General features: G+C 50.1%; 3 protein-coding genes across 6 annotated transcripts in view; 1 reads left to right on the top strand and 2 right to left on the bottom strand.

Moving 5' to 3' along the window:
- Nucleotides 1-5,016: 5,016 nt before the first annotated feature.
- LOC105480196 (MYD88 innate immune signal transduction adaptor) lies at nucleotides 5,017-9,402 on the bottom strand. 2 transcript variants are annotated; one of them, XM_071091454.1, is made up of 5 exons: nucleotides 9,007-9,402; nucleotides 8,031-8,165; nucleotides 7,480-7,641; nucleotides 7,181-7,272; nucleotides 5,017-6,898 (listed from the first exon to the last, which is right to left on the bottom strand). In XM_071091454.1, exons 1-5 carry the CDS (start codon nucleotides 9,371-9,373, stop codon nucleotides 6,878-6,880), a joined length of 777 nt encoding a protein of 258 aa, XP_070947555.1. In that variant the 5' UTR covers nucleotides 9,374-9,402; the 3' UTR covers nucleotides 5,017-6,877. The 2 variants fall into 2 exon arrangements, with proteins under 2 accessions (XP_070947555.1, XP_011737049.1); XM_011738747.3 differs by having other exon boundaries at nucleotides 5,018-6,898; nucleotides 7,461-7,641; nucleotides 9,007-9,397.
- Nucleotides 9,403-10,903: 1,501 nt separating this feature from the next.
- On the top strand, nucleotides 10,904-25,236 carry LOC105480193 (acetyl-CoA acyltransferase 1). Its single transcript, XM_011738742.2, has 12 exons — nucleotides 10,904-11,155; nucleotides 11,335-11,428; nucleotides 13,955-14,012; nucleotides 15,958-16,037; nucleotides 16,321-16,363; nucleotides 18,596-18,694; nucleotides 20,123-20,203; nucleotides 21,298-21,488; nucleotides 21,652-21,831; nucleotides 22,112-22,167; nucleotides 22,283-22,428; nucleotides 24,829-25,236. The coding sequence occupies exons 1-12, from the start codon at nucleotides 10,985-10,987 to the stop codon at nucleotides 24,902-24,904; spliced, it is 1,275 nt and encodes a 424-aa protein (XP_011737044.2). The 5' UTR covers nucleotides 10,904-10,984; the 3' UTR covers nucleotides 24,905-25,236.
- Nucleotides 25,214-25,663, bottom strand: part of LOC105480195 (DLEC1 cilia and flagella associated protein) — a 68,285-nt gene continuing 67,835 nt past the window's right edge. For all 3 annotated transcript variants that reach the window (XM_011738743.3, XM_011738744.3, XM_071091453.1), the window contains one exon: nucleotides 25,214-25,655. In XM_011738743.3, coding sequence (XP_011737045.2) covers nucleotides 25,532-25,655 — 124 coding nt within the window. In that variant the 3' untranslated portion in view covers nucleotides 25,214-25,531. The remainder of the gene's footprint in view (nucleotides 25,656-25,663) is intronic.

Below are 25,663 nucleotides of genomic sequence, written 5' to 3'. Positions count from 1 at the left end.
GAAGTAACCTGGTGGGTTAGATATTTTGAGGAAAGAGGAAATTGTGGGGATCCCAGAGTTTCTTCTCCTAGCCAGTAGTCATTACATTTCTCTTTTTTGTCTGTGAAATTGCCTGAAGCAGAAATTACCACTATGCTTATCAACTTCCTTAATCTATCCTGCACGTAACCACTAAACTGATCTTTTGCTTAGACCATCAGATATAATTTTGGCAATTCAAGAAAATGAAAGCTTACTCAATTTACACATCTTTCTACTGGTTCTCTTGTTTTTCTTTCTTAGTATTCCAAGATTTTTTTTCTTGTATTTCTTTCTTTTTCAAAAACTTCCTTTAGCTATTCTTTTAGGGTAGGCCTGCTGTTGACAAATTCTCATGGTTTTTCTTCATCTGAGAATGTCTTGATTTCCTCCTCATTCCTGAGTAATATTTTCACTGGATATAGAATTTTGAGTTGACAGGTTTTTTTTTCAGTCTTTGAAAAATGTTGTGCCAATGTCTTCTGACCTCTATGGCTTCCGATGGAAGAAATCTACTGCCATTCAAAAATTTTTTCATTATTGGTAAGGCATCATTTCTCTCTGGCTGCTTGCAATATTTGTTTCTTTGTCTTTAATTCTCAGAGGTTAGACTATGAGGTACCTTGGTGTGGATTTCTTGGGGTTTATAATGGTTGGGGTTTGCTCACCTTCTTGGCTCTATAGGTTTATGGGTTTTGTTGTTAGTGGTGGTTTTTTTTTTGCCATATTGGGCAAATTTTCAACCATATTTATTTTAATACTTTTTTAGCTCCAAATTATTTCTCCTCTCCTTTTGGGACTCTGATGACATACATGTTAGACTTTTTTTATTGTCCCACAAATTACTGAGACTTAATTTTTTTCCAGCCTATTTTCTCTCTTTTGTTCAGATTGGGTGGTTCCTATTGGTTTGTCTTCAAGTTCACTGATTCTTTGCTATCGACATCTTACAACAGAACCCATCCAGTAAGTTTTTTCTTTTTTTTTTTTTTCAGTGCTAACGTTTCAATTTAATTGTTTATATCTTCTATTTCTTTTCTGAGACTTTAAAAAAATTTGTTTCAAGGATGTTTACAATTACTTATTGAAGCATTTTTACACTGGCTGCTTTAAAGTTCTTTTCAGAAAATTTTAACATCTGTGTCATTTTGGTGTTAGCATCTGTTGATTGTCTTTTCTTGCTTAAGTTGAGATTTTCCTGGTTCTTGGTATGTTGACTGATTTTCAGCCTTGGACATTTTGGATGCTATGTTATGAGGCTGGATCTCTTTTAGATCTTCTGTTTTAGTTAGCCTTCTTTGACATCAAAACAATGCTGTCTGGTGGAGGTAGAAGTGCAGGTTACTCTATTGACATCCCAGGGTAGAGGTGAGGGAGAACAAGGGAGAGAGTGCCTAGTTACTGCTGGGTCACGATGAGAGTTCAGGCTGCCCACTAAGCCTCCCCTGATACAGCCTTGGCTGGGAGGGAGAAGGATGCCTTGTTACTACTCCCCATCTGGCCTCCACTGACATGATAGAGGACATTACTGCTGGGCAGTGGTGAAAGTGTTGACTCTCTGCTAGACTCCCTCTGACACCCAAGTGGGTGGGAGTGGAAGTTTAGGTTCCCCATTTGGTCTTTACTGGCAGGGTGTAGGTAATACTACAATTTTTTCTATGGTTTAGCTGGAGTGGTTATTTTGTACAAATTTTCTTTCTTGCAAGACTGTCCCTTTCTGGTCCTTTGGCTAGTAAGTGCAGGTTTTCCTTTTTTTTTTTTTTTTTTCCTTTACCTGCACTCATTAGTTTATAGTTTTCTGCCTTCTCCATACTCAATTTGAGATCTATTAGGCATAGGCAAAAACAAAACCCTAGGCCAGTGCCATGTGATTCCACAGGTCCTGAGGTCCCTAACCATTCTATCTTCTTCTTTCAATGCTTCAGAGTCTCCTTATATTTGTGTTTTATATAATGTCCAGGGTGTTTTGCCTGTACTTAGCAGAGGGAATAAGCAGAAGTGTTTTTACTCTATATTGTCTCAGAACCAGACATCCCCAAGGGCATTTAAAACATTCTGTATCATCTGGCAAATAGCCAGTGGGGACAATGTTCCCCTAAATTGATGGTGCGGTCCCTCATCTTCCACCCTTACCCGCCCAGTGTTCTGCTGTGTGAATTTTTTTTTTTTTTTTTTTTTTTTGAGACAGAGTCTTGCTCTATTAGTGCAGTGGCATGATCTCAGCTCCTGGGTTCTCAGCCTCCTCGGTTCAAGTGATTCTCCTGCCTCAGCCTCCCAAGTAGCTGGGATTACAGGAATGCACCACCATGCCTGGCAAAATTTTGTATTTTTTGTAGAGACAGGGTTTCACCATGTGTGCCAGGCTGGTCTTGAACTCCTGACCTCAAATGATCCACCCGCCTCAGCCTCGCAAAGTGCTGGGATTGTAGGCATGAGCCACTGTGCCCAGCCTGTCTTATTTCACTTAGCGTTATTATGCGACATTGCAGCATATATCAGAATGTCTTTCATTTTTAAGGCTAAGTAAAATTCTGTTGTACATATATACCACATTTCATTTACCCATTTATCTGTTGATAGATGTTGGCTTGGTTACACCTTTTGTCTATTGTGAATAATGCTGCTACAAACATGGGTGTACAAACATGTCTTCAAGACCCTGCTTTCAATTCTTTGGGGTATATACTCCCAAGTGGAATCACTGGATCATATGGTAATTCTGTTTGTAATTTTATGAGGAATTGCCATACTGTTTACTATAGCAGCTATACCATTTTATATTCCCATCAAAAGTGTACAAAGGTTCCAATTTCTCCACATCTTCAGCAATGCTTGGTGTATATATAAAGATATAAATATATATATATATATATTTTTTTTATAGTAGCCATTCTAATGGGTATGAAGTGGTATCTATCTCATGGTGGTTCTGATTTGCTTTCCCTAATTAATGATATTGAACATATTTTTATGTGCTTATTGGCCACTTGTATATTTTTTTCTTTTTGTTTGTTTCTTTTTCTTTTTTTTTTTTTTAGACAGGGTCTCGCTCTGTTGCCCAAGCTAGAGTGCAGTGGCGCAATCTTGGCTCGTGGCAACCTTCGTCTCCTAGGCGATCTTCCCACCTCAGCCTCCCGAGTGGCTGGGACTACAGGTGCATGCCACTACGCCTGGCTAATTTTTGTATTTTTTGTAGAGACAGGGTTTTGCCATGTAGCCCAGGCTGGTCTCCAACTCCTAGGCTCAAGCAATCCACCCACCTCAGTCTCCCAAAGTGCTGAGATCACAGATGTGAGCCACCACACCCGTCCCTCATTTGTATATCTTCTTTGGAGAAACGTCTGTCTAAGTCTTTAGCCCATTTTTGAGTTAGGTTGTTTGTTTCTTTTTTTTTTTTTTTTTTTGAGGCGGAGTCTCGCTCTGTCGCCCAGGCTGGAGTGCAGTGGCGCGATCTCGGCTCACTGCAAGCTCCGCCTCCCGGGTTCCCGCCATTCTCCTGCCTCAGCCTCCCGAGTAGCTGGGACTACAGGCGCCGCCACCACGCCCGGCTAATTTTTTTGTATTTTTAGTGGAGACGGGGTTTCATTGTGTTAGCCAGGATGGTCTCGATCTCCTGACCTCGTGATCCGCCCGCCTCGGCCTCCCAAAGTGCTGGGATTACAGGCTTGAGCCACCGCGCCCGGCCAGGTTGTTTGTTTCTTTTGTTGTTGAGTTGTAAGAGTTTTTTTTTAATACATTCCAGATATTAACCCCTTATCAGATATATGACCCAGTATTGTCTTTTTACAATTGGTCAGTTTGAACCAGCAACCAACAAAGCCATACTATATTAGTGCATTTGATCTTTATGACCCAAGTCTTATCTCATCTAGAGGAAATCCCTCTCTCCAATTCTCTCCCTGGTCATTAACTTGTGGCGAAATCCATGTCCATCGTCATGCAGAATCGTAGTTTTGAATTACAACTATGCTGCTGCCCTCCAAAGTTTCCTGCTTTGCCTTTGATAATTTCAGCAGTAAATTTTCCTTATTGAAAAAGGAAAGTTTCTCTTTTGAATGCTCCTAGAGGACTAAAACTGAAAATGAGAAGAGGAAGCTTTATTCACATTTGGGAACCCAGCTAATGGGAAGGAAGGCACTGGAGACAGGCAGGTGTGAGGAGTGTGAGAGTCAGATAGGGGTGGGGAGCGCACATTTGGGTCAACAGCCTGGCCTGAGAGAAGAGAGGCTTTTCCCAAGAGGGGACCAGCCCAGGACTGTCTCCCCAGCCATAGGCAGCACATGGCAGACCCTGGGGGCACCGCCAGGGCCACACTGTGGCTCTGCTTCCCAGGGGATGCTGGAGAGAAAGGTTCGGCCTCAGGAGTTCTCTGAGTACACAGGGCCTTCCCAGGAGTACCTGAGGGCACAGGGGCAAGGCTGGGGAGGCTCCAGCATCCAAGTGGCTCAAGAGCCAGGACATGGCAGCAGATAGACCACTGAGACAAAAGCTACTGTCACTGACAATGTCTGAGCACTCTAAAATGTCACTAGAGTTCTCTCTGGGATTATTATGAGTTTTTTTCTTTGTATTTTCCAAATTTTCTTAAACAGTGAAAAAGCAATACATTTGCTTTAAAAATAGATCAGTACCTTTAGGATTAACATAGATGTGCCCAAAGAAGATTAATAGGAATAACAGTGCAGTGCTCAGTGACTAGAGTTGGGGGGTCCTCCAGACTCTTTGGAGCATAGATTAGCCCCTACTCAAAGACTGGGCCAGGGCCCAGGAGCATGGCACAACCCAGAAAAGATTGAACATGGCCAGAGGAGGGCAGTCTCCTGAGTGTCTTTAGCTGAGATCAGTATTCCTGGTTCTGCCTGCAGCCCTGCTGAGGACTGAACCTATGAGGAGGGGGCCCAGCTTTCAGGAAGCCCCTGCCAAATCCACTGGAACCCACCCAGTGGACCAGCTTCTCTTACCCACATTACTGCTTCCAAACCTCTTCCACTCAACACACAAAAGTTTCCAAGGTAGAATATTCTTTATTATGATAAACTCAGGATGCAGGATGTATTCCAGGATACAGAAGAATGGCAAATATAGGCTTTTCTCAGATATCTTTGAAATTATTATAATGCATACAAAATATGTAGAAGATGCTTCTTGAGATTGCTCTAAAATTCCCAATATTAAAGGGGGACAGGTGCATGGCAGCTAAACACCTCAACAAGATCATACATAGAGGGGCCTCCATTCCCTCCCAAGATCCTGAGAAAAGACACCTTGCTCCAGCCTGGCTGAAAGTGGAGCAAAGAGATGCATTTTCTATTGGATTTAGGGTCCTAAGGTCTGCCCTGGGGCACAGACACTTAAGACCATGACACCTTGTCCCCAAAGGACAGCTTGAGAGTAACGTACAAATCACTCTGGGAAGGAGGGAGAGAACAGCTATGTCTGTAGTTCATTGTTGTGTGAGTTTACGCAGCTCTCCTCTCTCTGTGCTTCATTAGAGGTATAAATACCAGTTCACTGGGTCCTTTCCAGAGTTTGGTTTCAATGAGTAGAGACACAAGAGAAAAGGAATACAAGAGTGCCCAATTTTTGTTCAGGGAGCCTAAGCTCCCTCAATGATGGGACTTTCCCACCTAGCTGTTCCTGGGAGCTGTACCTAGAGAAACGTTTGTATGCAGCTGCCTGTGTGTGTGAGAGTGCACGTCTGTACATATGTGTGTGTCTGTGTGTGAGTTTGTATGCGCCCATGTGCCCACAAGCTTTGGGGCAGGAGGCTCTTATATGGTCGCTGTTTATAAACAGATAACTTTGTAAGGCAATCAAGGTACAAAGTTGGTGGGAAAGCTCTCAGAGGGTGGCCCAGGGAGGAAGGCTCCCTGCTCACATCATTACAGTGACTCATCCCCAGAACTCATACTTGATGAATATGCCAGAGGCCAGGATCCCTTCTCATGCCAGGTGGAGCTGAGAGCATGACCACAGGCATCCTGACAGGCGGAAATGAAAAGCAGCTCAAGCTGCTCAGGCAAGTCTCTTGGGGACTCATCACTGCTGAAGGTTGGGCAGAAGCTGGGAGGTGTCAAAGATGCAGATGAGAGGTGGGCCCATTAAGAAATAAGGCTCAAGGTGGGATCTCCTTGTGCTGGGCCAACCTGCTTCCCCACCTGCCCTGTGGGGAAGTGGAATGGGAGGTGTGCAGAGAGGCACTGAAGCATCAGTAGGCATCATTGTGGAAGAAGCTGCCTCAGCAGTGTCGTGGTCACAGCAGTGGCCAACATGTAGTCCAGCAACAGCCAGCTCTCCCGCAACCAAGACTGCCCTCCCCCAGGAGACCCGGAGCTATGCTTCACCTTTCCCTACAGGGATTCAAACATAGCTACTCTCTGTTCTCCCCATCCTACTCCTCAAGTGAGGAAACTGAAGCTGAAGATGTATGAATGGCTCAGAGCAGAGCTGGCTCTGCTGGTCCTTCTCCTAGCCCCAGCTGGTCCTGTTCTATACTGTCCTGGCTGATAATCCAGCAAGTGGACATGCCACTCACAGCCACTGGTTCCATGCAGAACATGAAATGTGATGTCCAGCTGCTGCAGATGTGTCTGTGAAGTTGGCCTCTCCAGGAATTGAGAGGCAAGTAGAGCACAGATTCCTCCTAATAACCAAAGGAGGAGGCAGGGCAGAAGTACATGGACAGGCAGACAGATACACGCACACCCAGGGCCTCAGAACAGTCTTCAGGGCAGGGACAAGGCCTTGGCAAGGCGAGTCCAGAACCAAGATTTGGTGCAGGGGTTGGTGTAATCGCAGACAGTGATGAACCTCAGGATGCTGGGGAACTCTTTCTTCATTGCCTTGTACTTGATGGGGATCAGTCGCTTCTGATGGGCACCTGCAAGCCAAGGGGTGCCATGCTGGCATCAGGCCCTTGCCCCATGGTGGGACAAGCCCAGTCTTCAACACAGGGGTTAACAACAGCCATCCCCCATCTAAGCACCCTGGCACACATTCACTCACACAAAAAGGCACACACATGTACACATGCTCAGGTGTGCAGAGATCTTCAGCGGTTCTTTGGTACTGCATCCACAGCCCTTGGGGAGGGAAGGCTGACAATCCAGAGGCCCCACCTACACATTCCCTCATTATCTTGCCAGAGCAGGGTTGAGCTTACCTGGAGAGAGGCTGAGTGCAAATTTGGTCTGGAAGTCACATTCCTTGCTCTGCAGGTAATCATCAGAGACAACCACCACCATCCGGCGGCACCTAGGGAAGAGTGGGCGGGCTGCAGGTCCCGTGGCAACTTAGTCCAGCATATCCCCTGGGAATAGCTTCGGGAAGAGCCCACTGTGCCCAGGCTGGACAGTGCACAGCTAGGAAGAGATGCCCAGTATCTGGACCCCAGGGCAGGGCTTCATGCATCCACCCACCCACCCCACGGCCTTCTAGCCAACCTCTTTTCGATGAGTTCACTAGCAATGGACCAGACACAGGTGCCAGGCAGGACATCACGGTCAGACACACACAACTTCAGTCGATAGTTTGTCTGTTCCAGTTGCCGGATCATCTCCTGCACAAACTGGATGTCGCTGGGGCAATAGCAGATGAAGGCATCGAAACGCTCAGGCATATGCCCTGGGTGCACAGCACAAGGGTGGTGGTCAGAGCTCCATGGGAAGTCTTGGGAGGGGTCCAGCCAAGAGTCCCCTGCCTAGGCAACCCTGGGCCCTGTACCCTTCCCAAGATGATACTCCTCAGAGAAAGTGCCCTTCCTGGGAGAGGAAAGATGAATACCTCAGGGGCTAAGCTCTGGATTAACCACGAGATAGACATTGTTTCATGAGCATCTCACAGCAATCCAGATGTAAGACTATTATCTCCATTTCTCAGGTGAGGAAACTGAGGCTCAGAAAGATTAAGTGACTTGCTCAAGGTCCCACTGCCCATCTGCTTCCAACACCCATGCTCTTAACGCCACAGTGTCCTATTCCACCTGTCCCATGGGAACAGTATTGGACCCTTACCCAGGGGGTCGTCAAGTGTGGTGATGCCCGCCAGTTCTGCTGTCCGTGGGACACTGCTGTCTACAGCGGCCACCTGTAAAGGCTTCTCAGCCTCCTCCTGCTGCTGCTTCAAGATATACTTTTGGCAATCTTCCTCTGTGGGGAAGAGACAGGGTAAAGCAGGTTCCCTGGGAGTGCCCACCTCTTTACCCGCAGTCAGGATCCAGGAGCTGTCCCACCTCCTCTGGCTGGGTTGTTCTAGAGGGCTTCCCCAGCTCACTGGTGCCATGAGCAGTTCAACAGCTCTAAGAAGTTGAGCTCCCACTGGCTCTCACTGACCCAAAGGGATGTCAGTGGTGTTCTGGCTTTCTGGAAGGCCATCAAAGTCAGGTTTGTATCTCTGTCCCTTCCTAGGGATCCTGAGAATGGTACCAAGGTAGGTCTGCTTCTTCTAGGACCCAGGGCAGATGTGAGCAAGGCGCTGGGCATGCCAGAAAGGCTCAGGAGACCCACTGGTTATGGTGCAGTGAGGGCAGTGATTCCAACCCAGAAGGTGTGCCTGTCTGTGGGCAGCTGTACCCAACGCCTATGCATGTATATTATGTAAGTGCCACTGAGTAGAAAGAAGGGCTGCATTTCCCCAGGATCTGAGATTTCTAAGACAGTCCACTGTCAGTCGCCCCACCTGTCCTGTTGCTCTACTTGAAACAGCCCAGATGCCCCCACAGAAGCCTGATTCTGACTCCTGGTCCTACCTGAAAGCCTCTGCCTAAGCTGCTTTCTTTCCATCTCGCCTCTCCGGACCTTTCTCCAGTCCTTCTTAATAACCAGTCCCGGTTATTAAGAAGGAACGGGACCCGCATGGTTCTCCCTCTGCAGGCTTCTCCGGCCCCCGAGGCAGGAAATGGGGTCTCTCCATGGGAGACAGGATGCTGAGGCCGCGGAAAGTCAGCCTCCTCACCCCCCAGGTACGAGGCCAGGAAGGGGACGTCCTCACCAATGCTGGGTCCCAGCTCCAGCAGCACGTCGTCGCGGCCCAGCTTGGTAAGCAGCTCCAGCAGTCGGCCTACCGAGGCGCCAGGGCGTCCCTGCCAGGCGTCCAGCAGCCTGCCAGTGGGGTCGGCGTGCGTCTCCAGTTGCCGGATCTCCAAGTACTCAAAGTCCATCTCCTCCGCCAGCGCGGTCCAGTCGGCCGCCACCTGTGTCCGCACGTTCAAGAACAGAGATAGGCGGCGCCGCACTCGCATGTTGAGAGCAGCCAGGGGAAGGGAGGATGTGGAGGAGACCGGGGCCGCAGGCTCAGTGCCGGGACCTCCTGCAGCCATGGCGGGCTGTCCTGGAGCCTCGGCGCGGTCGGGTCGCATTGTCTGCCAGCGCTTCCTCTTTCTCCTACGACACCCGCCCCGCCCCGCCCTGCCGGCTTTCGCTTTCCGAGAAGCGCCGCCCTGCCCTACAATCCGGAGCCCCGCGCAAAAGTGCGGAGGCGGGGGCGCCCACCTCTACCCTCGAGGTCTGGAGGCGGGGGATGTGGGAGCGTGAGAAGTAGGAATATGCCTTTTGAGATCTGGAGAGGTCCACAGCACTGCCCTCGAGGGTCTGATGATGGTAGTAGTAGGTAGGCGGCGGAGTGAGAACGACCTTCCTTCAGAGGTTGTAGGAAACGGGCCTTGCTTTTTGGGATCTGGTGGAGCCACAATTCTTCCACTGGGGAATCTGAGGGGTTCATACGGTCCTGCCCTAGAGGATGGCGAGGAGGGGACAAGTGGGAAGGCACCAGCTCCGCCCTCCACTGTCTCTGGGGAACACGCAATCCTGCCAGTAGGGGTAAGGGAAGACCCCTGCTGTGCTCCCCAGGTGGGAGTGGGAAAGGCACAGCTGTCTTCTGGAGCCTGAGGCATGCCGTGACCCTGCCATCAAAATGGTTGGGGACGTCATGACACGAGGTTGGGGACCACAAGGCACCCTGTCCTTTGGTGTCTGTGGGAAGCCCAGCGCTACTCTCCAGGGTCTCAGGTAAAGACATGGCCCTGCTATTGGGAGTCAAGGGGGCACGTGGCCTTGCTCTTTAGGTTTAGGGACACAGTCCTGACCTAGGGAGCCCTGGTTCATTCATTTACTCATTCAACAAGTACTTATTGATCATCTACTAAGTGTCAAGCCTGTCCAGGCTCTCTGCCTTGGTGGAGCCCCCAGCCTAGCACGGGAAATGGGCACTAATAAAATCATTCCAATTGGGTGTAAAACTGGTAAAAGTGTGAAACGTTCATTCTCCAGTTAGAGAGCTTGTCACACCCCGGCACCTCTGTAAAATCTGTTCTCCCGGCCAGTCCGGAAGCCCAAATTCCCTGTCTTCTCGAAAGAATGGGAAAGCCCACCCACGTCGGAGTAGGACTCGGGCGTCTCGGAAGTATTTAGGTCCCCCAGCTCGGGTACTGGGACCGGAGGGATAGCAGAGCCGACTAGGAAGTGGGTAGAGGAATTAGAGCCCCGGCTTCCATCTCCATCTCGCAAGCGGAAAGCGGTCCTGGCGCTCCAGACTTCCGTTTAGCTGCGGGCAGGAGACATGGGTTTGGGGGTCGGGTCTCGGGTTTGGCTACAAAAGGTGGAAAGGCTTCCGCTCTGCATTTCTGGGCGGGGATTCGTAAAGATCCACCTTTTGGTTGGCTGCGGTAGGCTAAGGTAGGCGGGGCATTGAGTGGAAAGCTCGGCTGGGCGGTGACTGTGGGCCCTCCTATAGAGGGTTCGGTAGGCGGTGGCGGGGAGGGGCGGGTTCCCAGGCCGACTCACCTTGTGGTTGGCTGCGGCGGGAGGTGGGCGGGACTTTTGGAGGGGCGCTCGCGTCCCTTCTCAGGGCTGTGGGCGGAGTTGAGGCCTTGGAGGCTGAGATGTGGTTCTGCGCGTGCGCGGACGGCTGTCTGTTAACTCCGGCGGTCAGTTCCGCGACTGGTGGCTGGTTTGTAGGGTTGAGCTGCGCAATGCAGAGGCTGCAGGTAGTGCTGGGCCACCTGACAGGCCGGCCGGATTCCGGCTGGATGCCGCAGGCTGCGCCTTGCCTGAGCGGCGCCCCGCAGGCCTCGGCCGCGGACGTGGTGGTGGTGCACGGGCGGCGCACGGCCATCTGCCGGGCAGGCCGCGGCGGCTTCAAGGTGAGGCCCGAGGGTCTGGGTGCCGAGTGTGGGAAGACGCCAGCGCGGGCTGGGGTCCGGTTCGTATGTTTGGTTACCCTGGACGCCGGAGGCAGCTCCGCATCCAGCTGTGGTCGCTTTGTCTCCCTGGGGTGAGCAGGGGGCACTGGGGGTCACCGCGGCTCCTCTTCCTGCTGCAGGACACCACCCCCGACGAGCTTCTCTCGGCCGTCATGACCGCGGTTCTCAAGGACGTGAATCTGAGGCCGGAAGAGCTGGGGGACATCTGTGTCGGTGAGCGCACCACCCAGGCCCTGTGCTGGGCCCTTCCCGTTTTTCTGTTCGTCCAGAGCTCTCCTCACCTCCCCACCCCGAGTTTTCACTGGGGGAACCTCCATGGCCTTGACCTTTGAAGGGGGCCTGCCCCTCCACACCTGTGGGTATTTCTCGTCAGATGGGACGAGAGACTGAGAAAAGAAATAAGACACATAGACAAAATATAGAGAAATAACAGTGGGCCCAGGAGGCCGGGACACTAGGCATGCGAAGACCTGCACCAGCACTGGTCTCCGAGTTCTCTCGGTATTTATTGATTACTATTTTCACTATCTCGGCAAGGGGAGTCCGGCAGTGTGGGGGAAAGGAAGAGAGATCAGACTGTTACTGTGTCTGTGTAGAAAAAGAAGACATAAGAAACTCCATTTTGATCTGTACTAAGAAAAATTCTGCTTTGAGATGCTGTTCATCTGTAGCCTTAATCTGTAGCCCAACCCTGTCCTCACAGAAACGTGAGGTTTATTGACTTAAGGTTTAATGGATTTAGGGCTGTGCAGGATGTGCCTTGTTAACAATGTGTTTGCAGGCAGTATAAAAGTCATCGCCATTCTCCATTCTCTATTAACCAGGTACACAATGCACTGCCGAAGGCCACAGGGACCTCTGCCCAAGAAAGACTGGATATTGTCCAGGTTTCCCCCAACTGATATAGTCTGAGATATGGCCTCGTGGGAAGGGAAAGACCTTACAGTCCCCCAGCCCAACACCCATAAAGGGTCTGTGCTGAGGAGGATTAGTAAAAGAGGAAGGCCTCTTTGCAGTTGAGATAATAGGAAAGCATCTGTCTCCTGCTTGTCCCTGGGAATGGAATGTCTCGGTGTAAAACCCAACCATACATTCTATTTACTGAGTTTGGAGAAAACCACCTTATGGCTGGAGGTGAGACATGCTGGCGGCAATACTGCTCTTTACTGCACTGAGATGTTTGTGTAAAGTCAAACATAAATCTGGCCGACATGCATATCCAGGCACAGCACCTTTCCTTAAACTTATTTATGACACAGAGTCCTTTGCTCATATGTTTTCCTCCCCACCATTACCCTGTAGTCCTGCCACATCCCCCTCGTCAAGATAGTAGAGAGAGTGATCAATAAATACTGAGGGAACTCAGAGACCGGTGCCAGTGCAGGTCCTCAATTGCTGAGCATCGGTCCCCTGGGCCCACTTTTCTTCCTCTATACTTTGTCTCTGTGTCTTATTTTCTCAGTCGTCTCCGCCTTGGGAGAAATACCCACAGGTGTGGAGGGGCAGGACCTCTTAGGCAGGAGAATAGGGTGAACAGGGTGGTGGGGAGAAGGTCAGCGGGAAAACATGTGAGTAAAGGAATCTGCATCATAAATAAGTTCAAGGGAAGGTACTATGCCCGGATGTGCATAGTAGGCTAGATTTATGTTTCTCTTTACCCAAATGTCTCAGTGTAGCAAAGAGTAACAGCAGTATTGCTGCCAGCATATTTCGCCTCCAGCCACAGGGTGGTTTTCTCCTATTTCAGAATAGAACCAATAGTCGGCTTTACAGACATTCCCTTCCTAGGGACGTGCGGGAAACAGAGGCCTTCCTCTTTTACTAATCTTCCTCAGCACAGACCCTTTACGGGTGTCAGGCTGGGGAATGGTAAGGTCTTTTCCTTCCCACGGGATATGGCCACGAAGCAGTATCTCCGGCTGTCTCAGTGGGGGGAAATCTTAGACAATACCCAGACTTTCTTGGGCAGAGGTCCCTGCGGCTTTCCACAGTGCATCGTGTCCCTGGTTAATAGAGAATGGAGAATGGCTATGACTTTTACCAAGCATACTGTCTGCAAACACATTGTTAACAAGACATATCCTGCACAGTCCTAAATCCCTTAAACATTGATTCAGTACAGCACATGTTTCTGTGAGCACAGGGTTGGGGCTAAAGTTACAGATTAACAGCTTCTCAAAGCAGAAACAATGTTTCTTAGTACAGATCAACATGGAGTTTCTTATGTCTTCCTTTTCTACATAGACACAGTAAAAATCTGATCTTTCTTTTCCCCACAACCTTCAGTCTATCCCACCCCTCACCTTGAAATACTAAACATGATATGGCAAGAGTCTTATCCAGCGGATGCCACCCCTAGGTCAGCAATCACTGTTCCACCTCTCTGGGGTGACAACAGGGCTCAGAGGAGGATACCTGGGGAGATGTGCATTTTCAGAAACTCCCATTTCACTTTTAAGGGCAGGCAACCTGCCCATCTGTGCTGATTTGGAAAAGCTGGGTGCGTGGGCAAGTGAGCATGGGACGCTTAGCGACAGGAGCTGGTGGATGACCAGGACAAGCTGTTGTATGGCTGGCTCTCCCTGCCCCAAACCCTGATGTTCCAGAGCTGCAAGTGAGCCTGCCAAGGGCTAGTGTCCCAAAGAAAGATCTGGAATGCCTCATCTCTGGTTTTCACAGCTATACCTTAGTGCACAGAATACCACCACCTGGTGCTGAATGAAAGTTTATTGTCCACAGGAAATGTGCTGCAGCCTGGGGCCGGGGCAATCATGGCCCGAATCGCCCAGTTTCTGAGGTAAACTTTTCTAGTTCTAGCCATGGGTTGGCCATTTTGATGCTTTACTGGGCCCAGGCCCCAGGGAACTCAGTCTGCAGGTTGGGGAGGATAAGGTTGGACACCAGAATGAGGCAACCAGAGTCCTTGACTCCCTGCTCTTGTGACCTCAACCTCTCCCCTACTTTAAAGTGCTGAGCCAGGATACACAAGGCCTTTGGGACTGGAGCAGAAGTTCTCTGTGGCTTGATTTTTAGCCAAAGCCAGGTTGTCACTTGCCTTTTGTAAGTGTGGATTCTGCCCTCATTTGTTAGGTGAGTAACCAAGTAAGCATGCTGAAAAGTGACTTTCAGCCTTTTTACTAGTTGAGCTAACTCCAGTCATATCCCACTAGCAGAGACTTTGGGATAGGGCAGAACCATGGGGAAGGGGGACACTCAGGAGGAGACCTGGTAAACTTTCCTTTGAGCGCCTGCAGGGGAAAGAATGCTTAAATTATTTTCGTGTGTAGATTTAAGAACTGCTTAGCTTTGTACTTCTAGATGTATGGAGAAGAATAAATAGGAACATTAGCTAGTGAAGGAACAGGAAAACAAAAACCTCTAGGAACTGGGAGAGGTTTAGACTGCCCAGCCTGTAGTTCAAGGACCCCTACAATCTGGCTCCAGACTTACCTTCCAGCCTCATCTCCTAGCTGCTTACTCACCTTGACTTTTCTTCGTTCAGCCACCTGTCGGCCTACTGTCTTCCCTGATATCGTCATTCTGTCTCCTTGAAGTGCTAGCCCTATCTCCTCTTTCTGCCCTAGACAGAAAGACAAACCCTGCCCAAACACAGTCTCACCATTTTGGCATGACTTATCCAGGCTCTCAGGCTGAAAATGAGAGCCCCTTCCTCTCCAGTAGGAGCTAGCCATGCACTTCCTTCTGATGTGGTTTGCCTTCTTGCCCTATTATTTCAGTCTCTGCTAGTTGATTCATTTTCTGTGTGTTGGTTGGGCATCCTCCAGGGCACAGTGTTATATGCATCTCAGCATCCCTCAGGTGATGCCTTGTGGTAAGTAGGTATTTAGTGAACTTGGTGGATTGAGTGAAGGAATGGTAACTACCTGCTAGGGAGTTAAGGGACCCTGGAGGGATCAAACAGGCTGCACAGGAAGCTATCCACCTGAGAGTCTCTGCAGAGCCTGGCCTGGGCACTAGTTCAGAGACTCCCAAATCTGGCCGTACACCAGAATCACCAGGATGCTTCCACTCCCTCAGGTTCTGAGTCTGTGGGTCTGAGGAGGTCTGGAAATTTCCCTAGGGCTTTTTACTGTTGGCCAAGGCAGGTTACATCAAGAGGGGAAGCCCTACTAGCTTCCAGGGCTAAGACCAGTGTGAGAGTCTTGGGGAACCTACCAGAGCAACGGATGTTAGAACACATGATTCCCATCAGAGTGCTTCGTCTAGGTGGGATCAGGCTTTCAAGAGTCCATGGGAACATGGCAGGGTTAGCTATATGATTACTGGTAAGGTTGAGGGTCCCTGTCCTCAGACTTTAGGCATTTCTTTGGCTCTGGTGCTCTGTCCTAGCAGCAGTGCCTTTTCTCTGTTCTTTGGGGGAAACAGAGATACATAGTTTTCATTTTTGAATCTTCAAAGGGAGAGAGAGAAGGATCCCTGTGGCCCAAACAGGCTTCCCTTGCCTTTGGGCTGTGCTTGGTCATTGATTGAAGATAGTCACAGGAATGGAAGGGAATGTACTTGGTGGTCCTGGGGAGCAAGTGCCTGCAGAGAGGGGATCTGTCCAGTAGCTGCCCACCCCCATTCCATGGATCTGGCCTGGCATGGGGGCAGGGCTGCTGGGTTTGTTCCCCTGCCCTTTACATCCCTTGACGGGGGGCAGTTAGAAGCATAGGACTGCTTTCCATGAGAGCCTGGCATGGAATTGGGGGCTGATTCTACTCTCTCACCTTCTGTTTCAGTGACATCCCGGAGACTGTGCCTTTGTCCACTGTCAATAGACAGTGTTCGTCGGGGCTGCAGGCAGTGGCCAGCATAGCAGGTAAGTTATGACTGGGTGGGCACCTTGATCCTGGACCTGTGGGTTTGGGTCAGCGAAGTCGCTGTCTGCTGGGCAAGTAATAATTTCTGAGAGGACTCTAACCACAGAAAGAGTGCAGGAGCGCCCCCTACCACTGCCCAAAGCCTTTTCTGAACATTCCTGGGTCTTCCATTTCTGAGGCTGGGGCTGAGTCCCATCTAGAGACCAGGTGGGGAAGAGGCTCCACTGCTTCCAGAACAGGTGGACTCTGGCAAAGGATGTTTATGAAATGCTTTTGTTGCAGGTGGCATCAGAAATGGGTCTTATGACATTGGCATGGCCTGTGGGTAAGAATTTTTTTCTGCCGGAGCTTATTAACCAACTTGTGACAATAAAACTAATTTTCATCTGAGTTCTCAGAGGCCATGATTTCAGGATTCCCCCCATCCCCATTAGGCAGCTGGCCGGGAGTGGGTTCTCACAAATGCAGGTTAAGAGTGGCTACCAACTCTGGCTGCTCAGGAATCACTCATACTTCTCAGCACTAGCAGGGGAGGGGAATTGGCCTCTAAAAGCTTACTTTCTTGGAAGTATTTCAGGCTGGAAAAGGTGGGCAAGCATTTTGAGAAAATCCAGCATTTGGGTTTCCTTTTGGGGCCCTTGTTGATTCATGATGCTGCTGAGAGAGAAGTTGCAGTTTGGGTTCTCTAAAGCCAGGGACAGCTGCCTACTGTATAACTAGTTTGTTCATTTTACTAGGCTGTCTGTCCCTTTGTCTCCCCACGCTGGTACCAATGTGGAAACTTCCAGCTGCCTATGGGCTGTGAGGGACAAAATGAGATCTGTGGTGGTTCGGTCACTGTCACCTCCACCTAGACTGTGGCTCCATCGTTGGCTGAAGCAAATGGAGCTGCAGAAGTTGTATTTGGCAGTGCCTCCAGGGAAGGGCAGGGCACTGGTGCCCAGGCTTGGGTGGGCATCTGGTGCTGGGAGGGCAGGGGAGTAAGGGCTTTGGCAGGCTGGGGGAAGTGAGCAGCCCCAGGGTTCTGAAATACCCCTGCTGCCTTTTGCATCCTCTTTAGAGTATTTCTTGAGAGAACACATTGCTGGCCCCTGTTGCAGGGCTGTGGCAGCTGGCACTGAGTTGTACTGAGCTATCTCTATAGTTGTAAATAAAGCCAAAGACCACTCTACAAGGACTTTGGCTGGGCAAGGGCCATTGCCCTTTGATTTCTGTCATGTTCTTCTATTTTACTGGGTGAAAGGTGGTATGGATAACTTGAGAAGGGCTGGAGCTTTTATGAGTTTCTTAGAGAGTATCTGATTCCCAAGCAGGTTAAGGACCACGGTACTAGGATATTAAGATCTGGGCCAGGCTTGACACCCACATCATAGCCTGACTATTCTCCATAGGCTTTGATCAGCAAGCATGTAGCACAGGGCACTCTAGTTGGAAGTGGGCTCTGAGGTCAGACTACTTAAATGTGGATCCAGGCTGGGTGACCATGGACAAGTTATACAGTCTCTCTAGACCTCAGTCTCCTGATCTATAAAATGGGGATACCTAGCTCAGCTCTGTTGAAGTTGAGAAGAATAAATGGAGTAATACCAACAGCTTACACTGTAGAGTATTTGTCTGTCATGTGACTGACACTGAAGCACTCTAACATCTGAAAAGAATTCAGAATAGTGCTGGGCACATGAAAAGTACTCAGTCAAGGTTATCTGTTAGCATCCCTTGAGGCGTTAGGGTCCCCCATTGCCTCAAAACCCTTTTTTGACCACATTACGCTGCCGTCTCCTTCCTCTCAGCTTGTAGCACTTCCTTGTCTATGCAGGTCTGATCACCCTTTGAGCTCAGCTTTGTGGTTACTTTTATTTTTATTTTATTTATTTATTTTTGAGATGGAGTCTCGCTCTGTTGCCCAGGCTAGAGTGCAGTGGTGCAATCTCGGCTCACTGCAAGCTCTGCCTCCTGGGTTCACACCATTCTCCTGCCTCAGCTTCCTCCCCTGGCGCCCGCCACCACGCCCAGCTAATATTTTGTATTTTTAGAGAGGCGGGGTTTCACCGTGTTAGCCAGGATGGTCTCGATCTCCTGACCTCGTGATCCACCCACCTCAGCCTCCCAAAGTGCTGGGATTAAAGGTGTGAGCCACCACGGCCAGCCTGTGGTTACTTTCAAGTTATCTCTTCTCCCTTCTGAATTTGTGGGCCCTGAGGGCTGGTCCTGGCTTGTGGATGTGTTTCCTCCTCTGTGGCTGACACCAGAAGGCTTTTCTCTGGAATTGCCAGTTGGGTGATTTAGCAGTTGTATAGGGAAGCATAGCCCTGCCCCCAGGAGTGTTTTGTGCAGTGCTCTGTCCTGGGGTGGGGGTCGAAATAGAGACAGGGCTCAGTAGCCCTGTACTCACAGCTGGGCCTTGCTGGCCAGGTGCCCTGCCTGTGGCTCCCAGAGGCCCACTGGACTTCCTAGGGCTCCCTGGCTATTTCCTAGCACTTGCCAAGTGTTCAGCTATCTCTGGAGGAGTCCTGCTAGAGCCCAGTTCACCTTACCTTCTCCTCTTCCTTCTCCCCAGGGTGGAGTCCATGTCCCTGGCTGACAGAGGGAACCCTGGAAATATTACTTCACGCTTGATGGAGAAGGAGAAGGCCAGAGATTGCCTGATTCCTATGGGGTGAGTGCTCCCATAGCTCTGTGTGCTTGTGCCCTCTCAGCCTGGAGCAGGGGGCCAAGGAACTTTATCATCTCTGGGCTGGCGGTGCCAAGCCTTGGCCTCCTTCCTTTGGGCATGGTCTGCTCCGCAGGGACTTTGGGGATGAGACTTGATGTTGCCCTTGACTTCCATTTCCTGAAGCCCCCAGGTCCTCTCTGTGCCCCCGAGTTTCCAAACATCACCTACCTTGTCACTCCCACACTGAGGTGCTCAGTCATAGGAAGGACGATGGTAGCTCCACTCCAAAGCCTTGGGGGCCTAGAAAGTTGAGAAGGCAGTGGGAAGCTTGTGATGACTGAACATGCTGGTGGGGAGAATTGGGCCCTGTCAGGTGCAACATGAAAAGTGTGTGGCATTTGGCCAGGTGCGGTGGCTCACACCTGTAATCCCAGCACTTTGGGAGGCTGAGGTGAGTGGATCACGAGGTCAGGAGATCGAGACCATCCTGGCTAACACGGTGAAACCCTGTCTCTACTGAAAATACAAAAAATTAGCCGGGCGTGGTGGCGGGCACCTGTAGTCCCAGCTACTCGGGAGGCTGAGGCAGGAGAATGGCGTGAACCTGGGAAGCAGAGGTTGCAGTGAGCCGAGATCGCGCCACTGTACTCCAGCCTGGGCGACAGAGTGAGACTCCGTCTCAAAAAAAAAAAAGAAAAAAAGAAAAGTATGTGGCATTTGTATGAAACACCTTAGCTTCTCTGAGCCTCTGGGCCATCCCCAGGGTCTGTGGGTCAGGAGTCCTGGATCCACTAGATATGTGAGGAGACTAAGGCTTGGAGAGGGGCAGTGCCGTGGCTTCTTTCACATACTGTATCTTCAAGGGAAGCCGATAAAGCCAGAAGCCCAGGCTGGAAGGCCGAGCTGTGGCTCTAGGTTCTCAGGATAAGCATAGACACCAGCCAAGGTGACCTGGAAGCCTAGGTTTGGCCTTTCTGGAGGAGATTTGGGAGTCCTCATCTCCCTACATTGCAGCAGTTTTCCTTGAGGCATAGAAGAAGCTGGCCAGGAGTAGCCAGTTAGTGCCCCCACCCAAGCCCTCCCCTGCTCCTTTTCTCCCCTGCGCTGAGGCAGCTCACCCAGGGAACAAACTCTTTTTTGCAACTGCCCCCATGCAGGCTGCCCTATCTCTTGGAGAAAGTCTCTTTGGTGTATGAGCTTCTCAGGATCTGGCCAGCATTGCTGACTTCCCTATCTGTGCCTTTATATCCACCCTCAGGGAAGGCTGTACCATATCCTGAGTCATCACTACTGTCTGTGGCATGGACTGTCCTTACATCCTCTCCTGCTTACAGCCTTGGGAATCCAGAGTTCTAAGCACAGCTCTACAGCCTGGTCCCTTCCTCTAGGCTGTCAGACCAATGCCCACACTATCTGCTGTTTGTGTTCTAGGATAACCTCTGAGAATGTGGCTGAGCGGTTTGGCATTTCACGGGAGAAGCAGGATACCTTTGCTCTGGCTTCCCAGCAGAAGTGAGTACTGCTTGGGGAGGAATGTTTAAAGGGCTGGAGAGTGAGGTTTTGAGTCTATCCTAAGTGGTCTGAAGTGGCACCGTTTTGTAGTTACCACTGGGCAGTGAGTGCTTTCCAGGCCTCGTGCCACCCAGGTTGGGGGTGGGAAGTGGGAAGTGTCAGGGCCACTGTGAGTTGGTAGTACTTCTAGGTTCTATTACTGTCTGTTCACCCTGACTTTGCCCTAGCTAGGCCTCAGTTTCCCCCTCTGTTCTTTTCTGGCTGTGGTTTGCAGATTGGACATTGTGGGAGTCCAATCCTGGAGTGTGGGGCCAGGAATGTTAGGGACCCTGGCATCCTAGCTTCTGGACCATGCTGGGTCTGTGGCAGCATCCTAAGGCAAGAACTGGGGATGATATCAGAGAAACCCCAGGGGCTCAGGCAGGCTAAGATTGGCAAGTCCGGCCTGTCCAGAGAGAGGACAGCAAAAGCAGGAGTGGTATCTGGGCCAGGTTGGCTTCCCTGAGGCAGTGATTCTTAGCCACTTTGGGTCACATAACCATTTGAAAATGTGTTGGAAGCCTTAGATTCCTTCCACTGGAATGTCCCTGGGCACTTAATATGCTGCACATGTTTGCAGGGGTCACCCTTAAATACCTTGTGCTTTAAAACTGCTTAAATAAAAAATACATGAGTAGTTTAGTATATGTCACTTTAAATAGGTGGAAACTGGGGAGTAGATGACATCAAACTGTTGAGTTTGAGCAGAAAAGTTGGCAGAACCCAGCACAAATATTTCTGGGGTTCCATCCTCAGTTTAGCAGAGAGAGCCAAGCAGGCTTAGTCCCTCTCAGACAAAGGGCTCTAAGTGGAGGCACCACCTCCAAACACCCTTGCCCCTTTTGAGGCTGGGATTGGCCACGATCTGGAGGTCTAGGGCTGATGGTGAAGTAGGCCCTGTAAGGCCTTGGCCGTGCCCTCAGAGCTCCCCCAAAGTCCAGCATGTCCCTGAATTTAGCAGCCTAAGCTTGCATCTACCCAAATGGATAGAGGTTGGGGGCAGGGAGGAAGATAACCCTAAGGGAGCTGAGCCTGGCTGTCCATGGTGCTGGCAGGGCAGCAAGAGCCCAGAGCAAGGGCTGTTTCCAAGCTGAGATTGTGCCAGTGACCACCACGGTCCATGATGACAAGGGCACCAAGAGGAGCATCACTGTGACCCAGGATGAGGGTATCCGCCCCAGCACCACCATGGAGGGCCTGGCCAAACTGAAGCCTGCCTTCAAGAAGGACGGTTCTACCACAGCTGGTGAGACTGGTCTGGGGTGCGGGTGTGAGAAAGGAGGCCATGGCCATGCTGGGTGCTGTACTCTGGGAACCTGGAATAGACCCCTCTGCAAAGTAGAAGTGGGAGGGCTGGGATCTCCTCAGCCCCACCCTGATGCCTTCTTACCCCAACAATTTGCCCCTAGGAAACTCTAGCCAAGTGAGTGATGGGGCAGCTGCCATCCTGCTGGCCCGGAGGTCCAAGGCAGAAGAGTTGGGCCTTCCCATCCTTGGGGTCCTGAGGTCCTATGCAGTGGTTGGGGTCCCACCTGACATCATGGGCATCGGACCTGCCTACGCCATCCCTATAGCTTTGCAAAAAGCAGGTAAGGTGGCTCCTTCACATCGTAGCTGGGTCCCACCTGGATCCTGCAGCTGCCCTGCATGCTGTTGCCAGGGGCATGAGGGTGGTCCTGTGGGTGCTGCAGAGTGGAGGTGGGGCAGGCTAGTGTCCCATACTCCAAGCCCTTCCTGACCCCACAGCTGAGACTGGCTCACCCTTTTGGAAGAGACACATACCAGGCAGCCTGTAGGCCCGTGGATGGGGCGGGTCCCAGGGGAGGCAGATGGCCAGTGTGTCAGTTCAGGTCTCTACCTTGCCTGCAGGGCTGACAGTGAGTGACGTGGACATCTTTGAGATCAATGAGGCCTTTGCAAGCCAGGTGAGCCCTTGTTTCTCAATGTTGCCTTGGCCCTGGACAGCCGAGGTGGAGTGAGCAGGCAAGTGGTGCAGGGGAGGGGTAAGAGGGCTGTAGCTGATGATCTGCCTCCTTCCAGGCTGCCTACTGTGTGGAGAAGCTACGACTCCCCTCTGAGAAGGTGAACCCTCTGGGCGGTGCAGTGGCCTTAGGGCACCCATTGGGCTGCACTGGGGCACGACAGGTCATCACGCTGCTCAACGAGCTGAAGCGCCGTGGGAAGAGGTAAGGCTTTGCTCCTGGCAGTGGGGTCATGGGGGCATACCCAAGCCAGGGCACCTGAGGGGCAGGGGATAGAGGTAGGTGGGCTTTGGATCATAATCTCGACAGACACAGTCCTGAGCGCTGTAATCCCAAATGTTGAAATCCCAAAAGATCAAAGTCCGTAAGGTCTTGGCTGGTCCAAAGGTAGTGAGTTATCTTGATTGTTCAGTTACAGATCAAACTCCTTATTCTACTCTTTACCTCCTTCTTACTTCTACACTTGACTAGTCAAGCAGAAAGATCCTTACTGTCTAAAATCCCAAAAAGTCACAATCTGAAAAGATTAAAATCCTGAATGTTGAAATCCTAATGTTGAATTCATGTTATGAATTCTAGAGAAGGGATTAGTGCATTTTCCACTGTATGTAGAATACTGCATCATATTAGTTACACCATGTAACTAATTGTCTTATTTGGAAATTAAGTATGGTTTAAGGAGATGTGAATGGGTGCTAAGTTGACAAGGAATGGACTTAATTTTGGGAATACCTAGAAACCTGACAAAGTAATGTTTTGGGTGTGTCTGTGAGGGTGTTTGCAGAGGAGGTTAGAGTATGCATCTGAGTGGACCAGGTGGGGAAGATCCGCCCTCAGTGTTGGCAGGCACCATCTAATTGCCTAGGGCCCTGGAGAGAACAAATGCAGAAGTTGAACTGTCTCTCTCAGAGCTGGGACACACTTTCTGCCTTGGACATCAGAAATCTGATTCCATGAAAGTGCATTATCACATTGACTTTGTAAGCCTTGTACATAAAAATGTTGAAACTTCCTCAGTAAATGAAGAAGTGTGCTGTTTGTGCACCTGCATTTGTGAAAGATAAAATTTCTCAAGATCTTGGTTCTTTGGGTGACTACTTATGCAGTGCTGACCCATCCCAGGTTGGTTTGTTTTTTGAGACAGGGTCTTACTCCGTTGCCCAGGCTGGAGTGGAGTGGCTCCATCTCAGGCTCACTGCAACCTCTGCTTCCCTGGCTCAAGCAATCCTCCCACCTCAGCCTCCTAGACTATATGTGCGTGCCACCACACCCAGCTAATTTTCTGTATTTTTTGTAGAGACAGGGTTTTGCTATGTTGTCCAGGCTGGTCTCGAACTCCAGGGCTCAAGTGATCCTCCCACCTTAGCTTCCAAAGTGCTGGGATTACAGGTGTGAGCCACAGTGCCTGGCTCCATCAGTTTTTGATCAGTCTCATCAAAAGACATAGGTTGTCCCTCATGGTATTCATATGACTGCAGTTATAAAGCTGGGTGCACACGATTACCAGCCATTTATACAGTTTGCTTTTTAACCTATTTATGAATACAGTTTGTCTGTTTATAATTGTTATACTCCTGTGACTATTGTTAGCATACCTGAGTGTTTATGTCTGTAAAAATTTGTAATTATTGCCTATTTTACTGTGTAAAGTAGCCTGTGAAGTGTTCTGTTGTTTTTGTATCTCAAATAAATCCGCTTTTAAAAATGTATTTTTTTTTTTTTTTTGACATGGAGTCTCACTCTGTTGTCCAGGCTGGATTGCAGTGGTGTGATCTTGGCTCACTGCAACCTCTGCCTTTTGGGTTCAAGCAATTTTCCTGCCTCAGCCTCCCGAGTATCTGGGATTATAGGTGTTTGCCACCACACCCAGTTAAATTTTGTATTTTTAGTGGAGACAGGGTTTCACCATGTTGGCCAGGCTGGTCTTGAACTCCTGACCTCATGATCCACCTGCCTCAGCCTCCCAAAGTGTTGGGATTACAGGTTTGAGCCACTGCACCTGGCCTAAAAATGTAAATATTTTTTAAATCAATCTTTTAAAAAAGTTTTTTTCTAAAATGGAGTCTTGCTATATTGCCCAGGCTGGTCTTGAACTCCTAGGCACAAGTGATTCTCTTGCCTCAGCCTGCTGAATAGCTGGGACTACAAGTAGATGCCACCATGCCAGGCTTCCAAATTATTTTTTCCAGAATTATATTTTCTGGATTTTGGTCTTTTAGGATAGTGATTTTCGGGATTTTAGACTTTAGGGGTTTTTGTTCTTCCAGGATTTCAACATTTGGGATGATTGCGTTTGGGATTGTGTCTTTTGGGATTATGATCGGTCCCTGGGGAGGGGAATATGCACACAGAAACACCCTGAACTGAGGATGTAGGGGCATGATCCCTGTTTTCCCTGAGGGCCAGCCTTGAAAGGGATACTAGTCTGCAGTGGGCATCTGCCACCGTGTGTGTGCCCAAGTGGGAGGCCAGGGTACTGCTTGCCCACAGATCTGGTCTGATGGTTTTGCATCCTACTTGTCCATGAAGTCCTTCTGGCTCAGCCTGGTCTGGAGGTAACTTGGTGGGTGCCTTTGCCCAGCCAATTAAGTTTTGTTTTCACAGGGCATACGGAGTGGTGTCCATGTGCATCGGAACTGGAATGGGAGCCGCTGCTGTCTTTGAATACCCTGGGAACTGAGTGAGGTCCCAGGCTGGAGGCACTACGCAGACAGTCCCGCTGCTGTAGCAGCAAGGCAGCAACACTACAGAAGCAAAACCACATGAGAAAACTCAGCACTGGTGGTGGTGGCAGTGGGCAGATCAAGGCACTTCAACTCATTTGGAAAATGTGAACACTAATGACATGGTATAGGAGTGGGTAGGGTGTTGAGCCACGCATCAGACCCTCTGTAGCTGTGCAAGACAAAAGCAGCCTGGGTCATCCAGGCCACAAGGCCATGGTTAATTCTTAGGGCAAGGCGAATTCATGGATGAGAAGTGCAATGGGCATAGTAAAACTGCATGAATTTATCTTAGTGGCTGTGGTTTTTTTCCAAGGCTAATTTTGCCATACTGGTCTTCGCTATGCAATGAGTAGTGATTCTCAATGCGGTGGTCTCTACTGTGGTGTAGCCTATCCTTTGTGTTAGCTCTGAGGACATATCATGAAGGCCTAGGCTGAGACCATTGTGGAAGGGGGTTCTTCCATTCCAGGAGCTGCCCAGATGTCCCCAGGTCTGTGTCTTTGTGCTGAAGATCTCCTCCTAATCCCTGGGCAATGTTTATTCTCCAGCTGGGGCCTAGGGCTGAGGGCTGGGGCGGAGCCTCAGGGCTGGTGAGGCAACATGTATCTCTCATCATAAGAGCCTTGGCCCCGGAGCCGCAGGGTGCAGGACTTCTCACCAAGCACACCTTCCACCACCATCGTGGACTCGTACAGCTCACTACTCCTGTGGGG

The sequence above is a fragment of the Macaca nemestrina genome, chromosome 2 (genome assembly GCF_043159975.1).
Source record: "Macaca nemestrina isolate mMacNem1 chromosome 2, mMacNem.hap1, whole genome shotgun sequence".
Taxonomy (NCBI): domain Eukaryota; kingdom Metazoa; phylum Chordata; class Mammalia; order Primates; family Cercopithecidae; genus Macaca; species Macaca nemestrina.
Note: the sequence above shows the minus strand (reverse complement) of the source record. Positions and strands in the feature narration are given on the sequence as shown.